Raw genomic sequence first — 12,128 nt, 5'->3', positions numbered from 1 at the left:
AAGGACATATTATCTTCTATATAAAACTTCCTTCCTTAGTCTCAAAGGGATCTTGGTGAACACCATCAGGTGTCACTACGCCAATGCTCATGCTTATACCCCAACATATTTCCATAATTGGGGCCTCTGTGCTTAGCAGTAGCAAGTCAAGTACATGGCTCACATATTGTTCATCAAATATAATCATCATGATAATGAATTTCACTAAAGTCAGCCTATTCATTTTTTTTTCCCATTAAAATAATCGCGTATTAAAGGTGTATGTGCTGCTATTGTTCTTCTGTAATCTTATATATCTTAAATAGTTTGTTTCAATCACAAATACATTATTTCAAAAGTTGTACTCATTGGATTTATTGCTTTTTTTTAAATGTCACTAGCAAATCCCATGCCCCAACCCATTTCCTTGACGGCAACCCAAGAATTCCCACCCATTGCTTTTATTGTGCCAAATGATATTCTAAGGATTTTTTAGATCCTGGCCATACCTACAGGTAGAGAAGAGGCCTTTGACTTCGCTCATCTGCTGGTGGACTGCACCCATAAGTTTAGATTTCTGCCATACTGTGGGGGTCGGTTTGCCAGGGTCACTGTTGTCTCAATGGTAGTACAGGTCGGCAGACATGCAATGGATGAGGATTAGCATTATTTTATTTTTGAGAGACACACCCTCACAGCAAGGGGTTATTTCTGCAAAGCAAAATATCAATGACTTTAATATACAGGAATGTTTTCCCAGTGTTTGGGGGGAAATTATGATTTATCTTTCCTGAAACTACCATGGCCTTCCCTAAATAGGCCTAGCCTTCCAATACATTGATTTGGCAGGTCCCCAGCTGACAGACTGGTGGGTCATAGGTTTCTAATGGTGAAGTCACCTGAGGATTGCTGTTCAATAATACTCGCTTTCATCAAAGCTGGGTGGGAGCACCACCCTGTAGTCACACATTTGTCAAGGGTGCGGTACTGCCAGTCACCGCCACACCCAGCTCCGCATGGATCCATGTGCTTTTATGTTACCCCACCCTTACTGCTCCACTCTGAAGGGGATTTATATCTCGGAGTGTGTTAGCAGGGCCCTATGATGTAGCATGCCACAAATTGTGGGAGAGGGCAGTTTTTTTCAAAATATTGCTGTTTTTTCAAAATATTGATGTTTGAACTAGTCTGCTTTTGACACCAGACATCATTCCTTGTCCTCTTTGTGAGAATATTATTGGTGTAGGCAGGTCAGGCAGGAATTCCCTCTCACCCCTTTGTAGTGTTTTGATATGTTTTGGAAATGACATATAAAGTGTAGGTGCTTCATTCTCTGAACATGGTAACATTGGCTTCTCCAGAATTGGAATATTTAATTTACTTGTAAGTCCCTAGTAAAGTTCACTATATGTGACAGTGGCCTACAAATTAAATGCTACCAGTGGGCATGTAGTACTGATTGTGCCGCCCACTACAGTAGCCTTTCAAACATATCCCAGGCTTGCCACTGCAGAAACTGTGTGCGCTGTTTTAAACTGCTATTTTGACCTTGCAAGAGCACCCACTTGCCAGGCCAAAACCTCCCTTTTTATTACATGAAGGTTAACCCTAAGGTAGGCCCTAGTTAGCCACAAGCCCCTGGTGCGGTGTATTTAAAGGGTCGGACATGTACTTTTAAGTTTAACGTATCAGAATGTAAATTCGTTTTTCACTATTGCAAGACCTATCTCTCCATAGAACAACAATGTGGTTACCTTAAAATATAAGTGTAATTTCCGATTGGCAAAAGATAGAAATATGGAGTTTGGTGTCTCTGGACTCACAATTTAAAATCACAACTGACGGATAAGTCACATTGTAAATTGTGAGTTTGAAAATGCCACATTTAGAGAGTTGGCATTTTCTTGATTTAAACATTCGGTGTCTCTGCCTGTCTCTGATTACACGTCTTGGGTTGCTGACAGTTGGGCTTTGTGCATTCCCTCTAAACAGTAACACACAAAGGAAGCTTAGATGTGACATTTGCATCCTAATGCCCCATCACCATGCTTATGGGCCTTCCTGGGATAGTTGGATGGGAGGAGCTGACACTTACTTCTGAAAAGGGTTGTGCCTTTCCCCACACTTTAGCTACACAACCCCCTGTAGAGTGTCTGGAGCCAGGGACTGGAATGGCAGGGACGTTGTGATCTTTAAAGGCCTCCTTTGATGTCCCCCCCACTTGCTCTCTACAAATTTGAACCCAAGAAATATCCACGGGCTTGCTGGTTTGCCCCCTGTTCTTCAAAGGCACATTTGGGTATAAGTACTGGACGCCAAACTCCAGCAAATCAGATCTCTACTGAAACCAAGGAACCTCTGCCAGGAAGAAGGACTGCTGGACTGCCAGGAGATACTGCCACTCTGTGACTGCATTGCTGTATTGGCCTGCTGCTTGCTGTGCTGTAGGAGGGTCTGCCACTTTGCTACTTGCTTTGATGTGTTAGGCTGCTGATTCTTGCCTGCAGTTTGAAGGACCGCACTTCCTCTCTACATCCTTGAACCCAAGAAATCTCCATGGGCATGCTGGTTTGCTCCAAGTTCTTATGACGTCTCAGGGACAAAAAAGACTGCTTGCAACTATTCTGGTGCTGCTGGACTCTGCCATGTTTGCGTTCCACTCTTCCCTGAGGTGCTCCTCTCCAATCCTAGGCCTCAGAAGTGGGTTCTGCAGCTAAAGCTTTCAAAAAGCGATGCATCATCCCGAGTGCAGGAGAGAAATTGGCCCATTGCTCCATCGAGGGCAATGCAGCAGCTGCCCAATGACAGCGGATTAACAGACTGTGGGCCTTATTACAACTTTGGAGGACGGTGGTAATCCGTCCCAAATGTGACGGATATACCACCTACTGTATTATGAGTTCCATAGGATATGATGGACTCGTAATACGGTAGGTGGTATATCCATCACATTTGGGACGGATTAACACCGTCCTCCAAAGTTGTAATAAGGCCCTGTGTGTCTTGATGACAATAATCTGCACAGCCCGATGACGATGCATCACATTCACTTCCACTTAACACAACCACAATGTAGTGGCCAAGTGTGGTAAAAGTATTGATGCATTTTGCTCTTGCTGTTAAAACATTGCTCCATTAAAGGTACAGTTTCAGCCGATCCAATGGGGATTCTGTAGCTGGACTACCCTCCATCACAGTCATCCTGGATTTTGGATTTGCACCAGTCCCTTGCGACCTCAAGGATCCTTTGGATCACTAGTGACTTCTAAGCACTATTTTTACATTCAATCTTCAAAAAATCATATCTCACCTTCTACTTATTGGATTTTTGTCATTTTGGTCTTGTAATGAGATAAATATTAGCTATTTTTCTAAACTGATGTTGGGTCTTTTTCTGGTGCCTTTCACTGTGTTACTGTACTTAACTATTGCACAAATCCTTTACACATAGCCTCTTAGGTTAAGCCTGTCTGCTCTGTGCCAAACTACCAGAAGGTGAGCACAGGTTAATTTAAGATGTGTGAGTGACTTATAGCGGCCCCTATTTGGACAGTGTCCACACCTCTGCCTATCAGAGACCCAATTTCTAACAGTCAAGCTTCAACAGAACCAAGAATTGAATTGTTTTAAAATGTTCTGGTAGAACGCGGTCCTTGAGGTCTCAGAGGAGTCATACTTAGAATTGAGCCTGTTTAGCCAGAGACCTGGGTTGTGTTTGGAATGTCAGATTTTCTCTTGAGTAAAGCTAAGGATTTTGCACTTTTTACTATAAAGGTTTTGCAGTTGAGTAGATTAATTTCATCCTGCCAGACCTATGGATTGGAATGTCGAGAAACGAGCAATGTGAGTTCAGATTTTGTGATTTCAATTTAAGATGGTGCTTCGTGACCCACTCCTGGAGATCTTCTAAAATCTTAATAAGAACTGATATGTCCTCAAGTGAAGAAACTTTAGAATATATCTTGTTGTCATCGGTGTACAGATGAAAGAAAATGTTGGATTTTCACAGGAGAGTCCATCCATTGATCGAAGATAGAGCCATGAGGAAAGTAGAGGAGGGGAGCAAGATAGTACGTCTCAGAGTTTCATTTGCGGAACATGGCTAGACAAAAATAAATTGACCCAACTCAAAACACAGCCAAGGAACTGACAATATAGTATAGCTAATATAAGTAAATAAATATTTGTTATAAAAGAAACCTAAACTTATGTAATATTGTTTTCGTTACCATTTGGTATAATGAATTCACTTTTGGTACGATGTGAATGAATACATTTTATTTCCGTGAAAAGCCCCAAAATTATGCATTTACAGTACTTCTCATATAATCATCTGCTGAATAATTTGAGGATTAAAAAAAGCTTTTTTCAAACTTGAATTAGTCAAACGCTACTAAAAGAAAGCTCCACACAACATGCACTACAGTGACAGACTCTACAAAATGTAATTGGTCGCCATCTGTTCCTGATTGTTGTTTTACTCAGGTGTTAAAGGAGTACTAATCAGATGAAACCTTTGCTCAGACAGTACAAAAGTGTATTAAAATGACAAAGTACGATTTCGATGTGTGTTATGACATAATTGGAAACAATACTGCCACAGAATGTGGTACAGTACACTACATAATTTGCCGGCCATTTCCACATAGTTTATTGAACCCTACCTCATAATTTGGCCTCCCAGTGCTACATAACTGCAGTGGCCTTTCCTGTATCTTTTGGACTTTAGAAATAAATATGCTTGATCATACCGCGAGAAATGTGATAATTAAAATAAGGATGACAAAGGCGTATTTTGATTTTCATCAATCTGAAATTATTTATTGGTGAATTATATTAATGTTCTTCGCTGGGTTAATAACTGTCATTCCTGTATTTTCAGCGATGAAGCTCCTGGAGGTCAGCTGGTTACAGATAAGTTCCACATTGACTGGGATTCGGTGCTTGTCAACTCTCACAATGTCATTGTGGCTCGCTTCGATGGCAGGGGAAGCGGATTTCAAGGACTTAAAATCCTACAAGAGGTGCACCGAAGCTTAGGATCTGTGGAAGTAAAAGACCAAATCACAGCAGTAGAGTGAGTATGGCAAAAATGGTGTAAATTGTTACACCAACTTTCGTACAAAAGTAATAAATAAAAAATAATTTACTGTTCACTTAATCTCAAACTCACATTCTCAATTTTTGAAAGTTCGTAAGGTGATTATAAAAGCATATGTTATTGTTATGAATGGTAATCTGTCTATAAAATTCAAGGATGTTTTGCCAGACTCATTAACAAGGGGGTTTGCTGCGAAACTGCTGGAGACATTCAGGCCCATATTTATACTATTTGACGCAAAACTGCGCAAATGCAGTTTTGCATCAAAAAGCAGGGCGCAGGCTTGCGTCATTCCATAGCGCCAGCCGGGCTCCAAATTTATGGAATCCTGCATGCCGGTGCTCAGGTTGAGCTAACGTCAGACAAAATGACGTTAGCCTTATGGGGGAAGGTGGATTTGCCTCAGAATATGACTCTAGGCTGGTTAGAGGCAAAAAGAAATGCCGTTAACCAGCCTAGCATAGTTTCCTGATGCAAAAACATCCATACCACATGACCCCTGCCTTAGAAAAGACAGGAGTCATTCCCACTACCCCATTGGCCAGCACAGGGGACAAGTGTCCCCTGGGCATGGTCATTGCACCCAGTGCTATGTAGGGGGTCCCATTTCAGGGCCCTCAATGGCACTTACATTTTTCTTTTTAAATACTTACCTATACTCACTCTACTTACCTGGGTTGGGGTCCCCCATCCTCTGGTGTCCCTCTGGTGTGGGTGTTCTTGGAGCTTGGGGTGGGCACCTGTGGGCTCTTTCCATGGTGTTTGACCATTGAAATGGGTCCACAGGTCCCCTAATGCATGCTCTGACCCAGGTGTTAAATAATGGCGGTAAGAAGGCTTAGCACCATTATTTAGGCCTGCCTCCTCCCCCCTGCACCATTTTTGCATAGAGGATAAATAAGGCGCTATGGGCTTTGAGTAATTTTTTGTACGGTAACTCATTGCTGCAAGGTGGTTTCACGCATCCAAAAAATGATGTTAACTCCTATATTTTGGTGCTAGATGGATCTAGCATCAAAATATAAATATGGAGTTAAGTTTACGCTGAATTTGCATAAAAAAATGATGCTAATTCAGCACAAACAGAGTATAAATGTGCCCCTCAATTTATGAATTTGTTTCAGGTTTAAATATTTTTAGGAGAAAGACACCAAATTTGAAAAAAAAACATACCTAATTCTATTCCTGGGCTCATTCAGCGGCTTCTGTACTCTGCCCCACGGAGCTGTGCATGCCGTCAGAGTTTTGACACACATTTCCCAGTTAAATATCAGCATATATTGGAGGGTCTATGCTATATCACCTAAAACGAGCACTGAGAGCAAGCACTAAATTAAGACTCAGTGTGCCTGTTCCCATAACCCTAGTTAAAAAAGTGTGACCTGCCGAGTGACTTGGTGGTCTTACCAACAGTTGTATGGTGTGAATGCTGTTGCATTCTTAGAGTGAACAAAAGGCCTGAATAAGTAGCGTCAATGGTTTTCAGTGAGCAAAATGTGTACCAACTGATACTGTAAGTATTTCTTGGCAGAGTTTTTCTAATAGTGGTTTACTTAGCTGTGCTGTGAGTATCCGAGAGTGCGGGGGGCAGTAAAAAAAAGTGTTTCCATGTTAATTCCTATTGACGCTTTAGACACGTTTGCTGACTGAACTGCTAGACAGAAATACACCACATTTGGCAAAAAGGTTGCATTTGCACTGGAGGTCATCTTTTTTTTTAACTTGGTGTAAACCTGTTATCTAGTTTTTGAGATATCCTTCATGTCTGGCCTAGTCACTATGATCCTGTGCCCTTTTTACTGCTTGTTTAGAGACGTTTGCAATCTTGCGTCTTTATATGACAACTGTTACATTTTTTGCTTCCTTTATGTTTCCTCTTTATATTTTCAGATATCATGCAGGATGTGTATTATTTTGTAACTAGGGCGAGTAAGGCTAAATTAGAGTGCTTTGCAGTAGTGGGTTAGGTTGTGCCCGTCTGGTAGGGCGCTTAATGGGTTTAATTTACTTGAACAGCAGTGCGTAGTCTAAATAGCCACTTGACATTTGTATTTGTGATTTATATATGTTTGACACGTATCCCAGTTATTTTGGTAAGTTTCTAGGCAACTATTTTTGTTGTATATTGTTGTAAAATTGCGACTGTTTTTATGGCTGCAAACTGCTTTATACTTATGTTTTGAATTATGTCACCTGCTCAATCGCAATGAATTCATAAATTGCCACTTGGCATTTACGCCTGTGATTTACATATGTTTAGGAACAAATTCTGGTTGAATTGGTCGGTTTCCAGACAACCACTTTTTTTCTCATTCCATATCCCTGTGGGATTGCGGCTGCGAAGTATGGCTGCAAACTGTTGATATTGGTGTGTATTACTTGCTCAAATGTAATGAGTGAATACGTTTTATGTGAGATATGCTGTATTGGTTTTTAGTCTTTTTAGCATGTCTATGCTGATGTCACAGGTTTGAAGGGAACAGAGACTCCCAGTGGCGTAGCATGGGGGGTGCAGTAGGGGCCGGCCGCACCAGGCGCAACATCTTGGAAGAGACTAAATCCACGGGTTAGGGGGCGCAAATTACTTGCCTTGCCCCGGGTTAGGGGGCGCAAATTACTTGCCTTGCCCCGGATGCTGACAACCCACGCTACGCCACTGGAGACACCTATCACCGTTTTGACTTTGACAAAGACCATTCTGGTCGAAATTTGTCAGAATGTTTTTTTAGTAAATCATCACTGCAACAATATCTCGGAGTGCGGGCTTCTGTGTGTTTAGATGCCAATGCAGTGTCCTTGTATGTTGAGTGGGTCCCCTGCCTACTAGCCCCCACTGACCACAACATGTAGATGTGGTCTGATGTTCGCAGGAAAGCAGTTTGGTGTTTATTAATATATATATTTAGATTAGATAGATAGATAGATAGATAGATAGATAGATAGATAGATAGATAGATAGATAGATAGATAGATAGATAGATAGATAGATAGATAGATAGATTTTTCAAGGAATGTAGATGTGGAGTTAAGAACAATAAATCTATACTTACCTATTTGGACTTACAGTCTCAATATTTTGTCCTTGATCATTTTGACACAATGTTCAAAACAAAAGATCATGGGACAGAAATATTGTAAAAACTGAACATACTGAAAGTTGTAGCTGCCAAAAGAGCAAGGTAATGGCATGTGAAATGTGGTGTGCAGGACAGTGTTGGATAGAAGAAGCTGGGAGTACTGGATAAGAGCACAAGGCATGGTAAATGTTGAAAGTGCATTTAGAGAGGTTATGTGAAGAGTGTATCTGAAGATCAGGTCAGAAGCACTTGCCAGCAGCTGAACAGCAATTCCAGGAAAAAAATAGAGAGTGCTTTTAAAGGCTATAAATGCACAGAGATGCAGGTGAAAGTGAATGCTGAGTGAAAATGGAAAGTTCATAGTGAGGGAGAAGAGTGGATGCAGAGAATGGGTTTCAAGGGTAGAAAGTTCCTACAAAGCAACATAAATGGTGTTAGCAGCGCCTGTTATGGAGAGAGTGGTATACATGGTGGAGACATGATGTAGCCACCGGAGAGATAATGAAAGGAGCTGGAGTAAGTGAGTATAGTAATTAGGAGATAAAAGCAGTAAAGAGTGGATGTAATACACAGACAACAGAAGTGGTGTGCGAAGAGGCTTGAGCATATGTCAAGAACAGGTGTATAGGATGCAGAGAGGATATGGAACTTGGAGAGTGGATGCAGCATGCTTAGATTAGATGTGTGAACTGAAAAACACATATAGAGGGTCGACACTAAATGCACATTAGCAGTGCAAGTGCAGATTAGAAATCACATGTGGAATGGTGAAGCATCGACAGAACATACAGGCTGTGGAGTGCAGATATACAGAGCAAAAAATGTATGTAGAGTCTGCACAGCTGATATAGCAAAAAGGATGAGGCCCATGGACAGTAGATATAGAAGGTAGAGGGTACATGTGCTGAGCAGAAAGAACATGATGAAAGTGAAGAGGGAAGTACTGGGTGGAGGGCATGTAGATGGGCGGAGTTAGCAAGTGATGAATGGAAAGAGCACATAGGTAGAAAGTATATTTAGAGGGTGGACTGCAAATGTACAGGGTTGCACCCACAATTGGTGGTTGGTGAATGCAGGTTCAGAATGGATGTGCAGGGTAGGACCAAATGTGAAGGGTTGAGGGAACATGGGCTGTAGAGGGAACATGTGGACAAGAAAGGGAGCACATGTGGAGAGGTCATAACTCGGCCTGGGCAGAATAATTAATTCCACCAGTGGGATCAGAGCGACTGCTTCCTCTTTTTGCCCTGGTTAAAAATCACTACAGTGCATGTGAAATGTGTTGTGCAGGACAGTGTTGGATAGAAGAAGCTGGGAGTACTGGATAAGAGCACAAGGCATGGTAAATGTTGAGAGTGCATTTAGAGAGGTTATGTGAAGAGTGTATCTGAAGATCAGGTCAGAAGCACTTGCCAGCAGCTGAACAGCAATTCCAGGAAAAAAATAGAGAGTGCTTTTAAAGGCTATAAATGCACAGAGATGCAGGTGAAAGTGAATGCTGAGTGAAAATGGAAAGTTCATAGTGAGGGAGAAGAGTGGATGCAGAGAATGGGTTTCAAGGGTAGAAAGTTCCTACAAAGCAACATAAATGGTGTTAGCAGCGCCTGTTATGGAGAGAGTGGTATACATGGTGGAGACATGATGTAGACACCGGAGAGATAATGAAAGGAGCTGGAGTAAGTGAGTATAGTAATTAGGAGATAAAAGCAGTAAAGAGTGGATGTAATACACAGACAACAGAAGTGGTGTGTGGAGAGGCTTGAGCATATGTCAAGAACAGGTGTATAGGATGCAGAGAGGATATGGAACTTGGAGAGTGGATGCAGCATGCTTAGATTAGATGTGTGAACTGAAAAACACATATAGAGGGTCGACACTAGATGCACATTAGCAGTGCAAGTGCAGATTAGAAATCACATGTGGAATGGTGAAGCATCGACAGAACATACAGGCTGTGGAGTACAGATATACAGAGCAAAAAATGTATGTAGAGTCTGCACAGCTGATATAGCAAAAAGGATGAGGGCCATGGACAGTAGATATAGAAGGTAGAGGGTACATGTGCTGAGCAGAAAGAACATGATGAAAGTGAAGAGGGAAGTACTGGGTGGAGGGCATGTAGATGGGCGGAGTTAGCAAGTGATGAATGGAAAGAGCACATAGGTAGAAAGTATATTTAGAGGGTGGACTGCAAATGTACAGGGTTGCACCCACAATTGGTGGTTGGTGAATGCAGGTTCAGAATGGATGTGCAGGGTAGGACCAAATGTGAAGGGTTGAGGGAACATGGGCTGTAGAGGGAACATGTGGACAAGAAAGGGAGCACATGTGGAGAGGTCATAACTCGGCCCGGGCAGAATAATTAATTCCACCAGTGGGATCAGAGCGACTGCTTCCTCTTTTTGCCCTGGTTAAAAATCACTACAGTGCATGTGAAATGTGTTGTGCAGGACAGTGTTGGATAGAAGAAGCTGGGAGTACTGGATAAGAGCACAAGGCATGGTAAATGTTGAGAGTGCATTTAGAGAGGTTATGTGAAGAGTGTATCTGAAGATCAGGTCAGAAGCACTTGCCAGCAGCTGAACAGCAATTCCAGGAAAAAAATAGAGAGTGCTTTTAAAGCCTATAAATGCACAGAGATGCAGGTGAAAGTGAATGCTGAGTGAAAATGGAAAGTTCATAGTGAGGGAGAAGAGTGGATGCAGAGAATGGGTTTCAAGGGTAGAAAGTTCCTACATAGCAACATAAATGGTGTTAGCAGCGCCTGTTATGGAGAGAGTGGTATACATGGTGGAGACATGATGTAGACACCGGAGAGATAATGAAAGGAGCTGGAGTAAGTGAGTATAGTAATTAGGAGATAAAAGCAGTAAAGAGTGGATGTAATACACAGACAACAGAAGTGGTGTGCGAAGAGGGTTGAGCATATGTCAAGAACAGGTGTATAGGATGCAGAGAGGATATGGAACTTGGAGAGTGGATGCAGCATGCTTAGATTAGATGTGTGAACTGAAAAACACATATAGAGGGTCGACACTAGATGCACATTAGCAGTGCAAGTGCAGATTAGAAATCACATGTGGAATGGTGAAGCATCGACAGAACATACAGGCTGTGGAGTGCAGATATACAGAGCAAAAAATGTATGTAGAGTCTGCACAGCTGATATAGCAAAAAGGATGAGGCCCATGGACAGTAGATATAGAAGGTAGAGGGTACATGTGCTGAGCAGAAAGAACATGATGAAAGTGAAGAGGGAAGTACTGGGTGGAGGGCATGTAGATGGGCGGAGTTAGCAAGTGATGAATGGAAAGAGCACATAGGTAGAAAGTATATTTAGAGGGTGGACTGCAAATGTACAGGGTTGCACCCACAATTGGTGGTTGGTGAATGCAGGTTCAGAATGGATGTGCAGGGTAGGACCAAATGTGAAGGGTTGAGGGAACATGGGCTGTAGAGGGAACATGTGGACAAGAAAGGGAGCACATGTGGAGAGGTCATAACTCGGCCTGGGCAGAATAATTAATTCCACCAGTGGGATCAGAGCGACTGCTTCCTCTTTTTGCCCTGGTTAAAAATCACTACAGTGCATGTGAAATGTGTTGTGCAGGACAGTGTTGGATAGAAGAAGCTGGGAGTACTGGATAAGAGCACAAGGCATGGTAAATGTTGAGAGTGCATTTAGAGAGGTTATGTGAAGAGTGTATCTGAAGATCAGGTCAGAAGCACTTGCCAGCAGCTGAACAGCAATTCCAGGAAAAAAATAGAGAGTGCTTTTAAAGGCTATAAATGCACAGAGATGCAGGTGAAAGTGAATGCTGAGTGAAAATGGAAAGTTCATAGTGAGGGAGAAGAGTGGATGCAGAGAATGGGTTTCAAGGGTAGAAAGTTCCTACAAAGCAACATAAATGGTGTTAGCAGCGCCTGTTATGGAGAGAGTGGTATACATGGTGGAGACATGATGTAGACAC

General features: G+C 42.1%; 1 protein-coding gene across 1 annotated transcript in view; it reads left to right on the top strand.

Moving 5' to 3' along the window:
- The window catches only part of DPP10 (dipeptidyl peptidase like 10), a 1,473,102-nt gene that overhangs the window by 1,368,410 nt on the left and 92,564 nt on the right, over window positions 1–12,128 (top strand). Inside the window, exon 20 of the mRNA XM_069224346.1 lies at window positions 4,862–5,056. Within this exon, the coding sequence (XP_069080447.1) occupies window positions 4,862–5,056 (195 nt within the window). The remainder of the gene's footprint in view (window positions 1–4,861; window positions 5,057–12,128) is intronic.

The sequence above is a fragment of the Pleurodeles waltl genome, chromosome 3_1, assembly GCF_031143425.1.
Source record: "Pleurodeles waltl isolate 20211129_DDA chromosome 3_1, aPleWal1.hap1.20221129, whole genome shotgun sequence".
NCBI classification, from domain to species: domain Eukaryota; kingdom Metazoa; phylum Chordata; class Amphibia; order Caudata; family Salamandridae; genus Pleurodeles; species Pleurodeles waltl.
The sequence above is the reverse complement of the archived record's forward strand: the minus strand, read 5'-3'. Positions and strand labels throughout refer to the sequence as shown.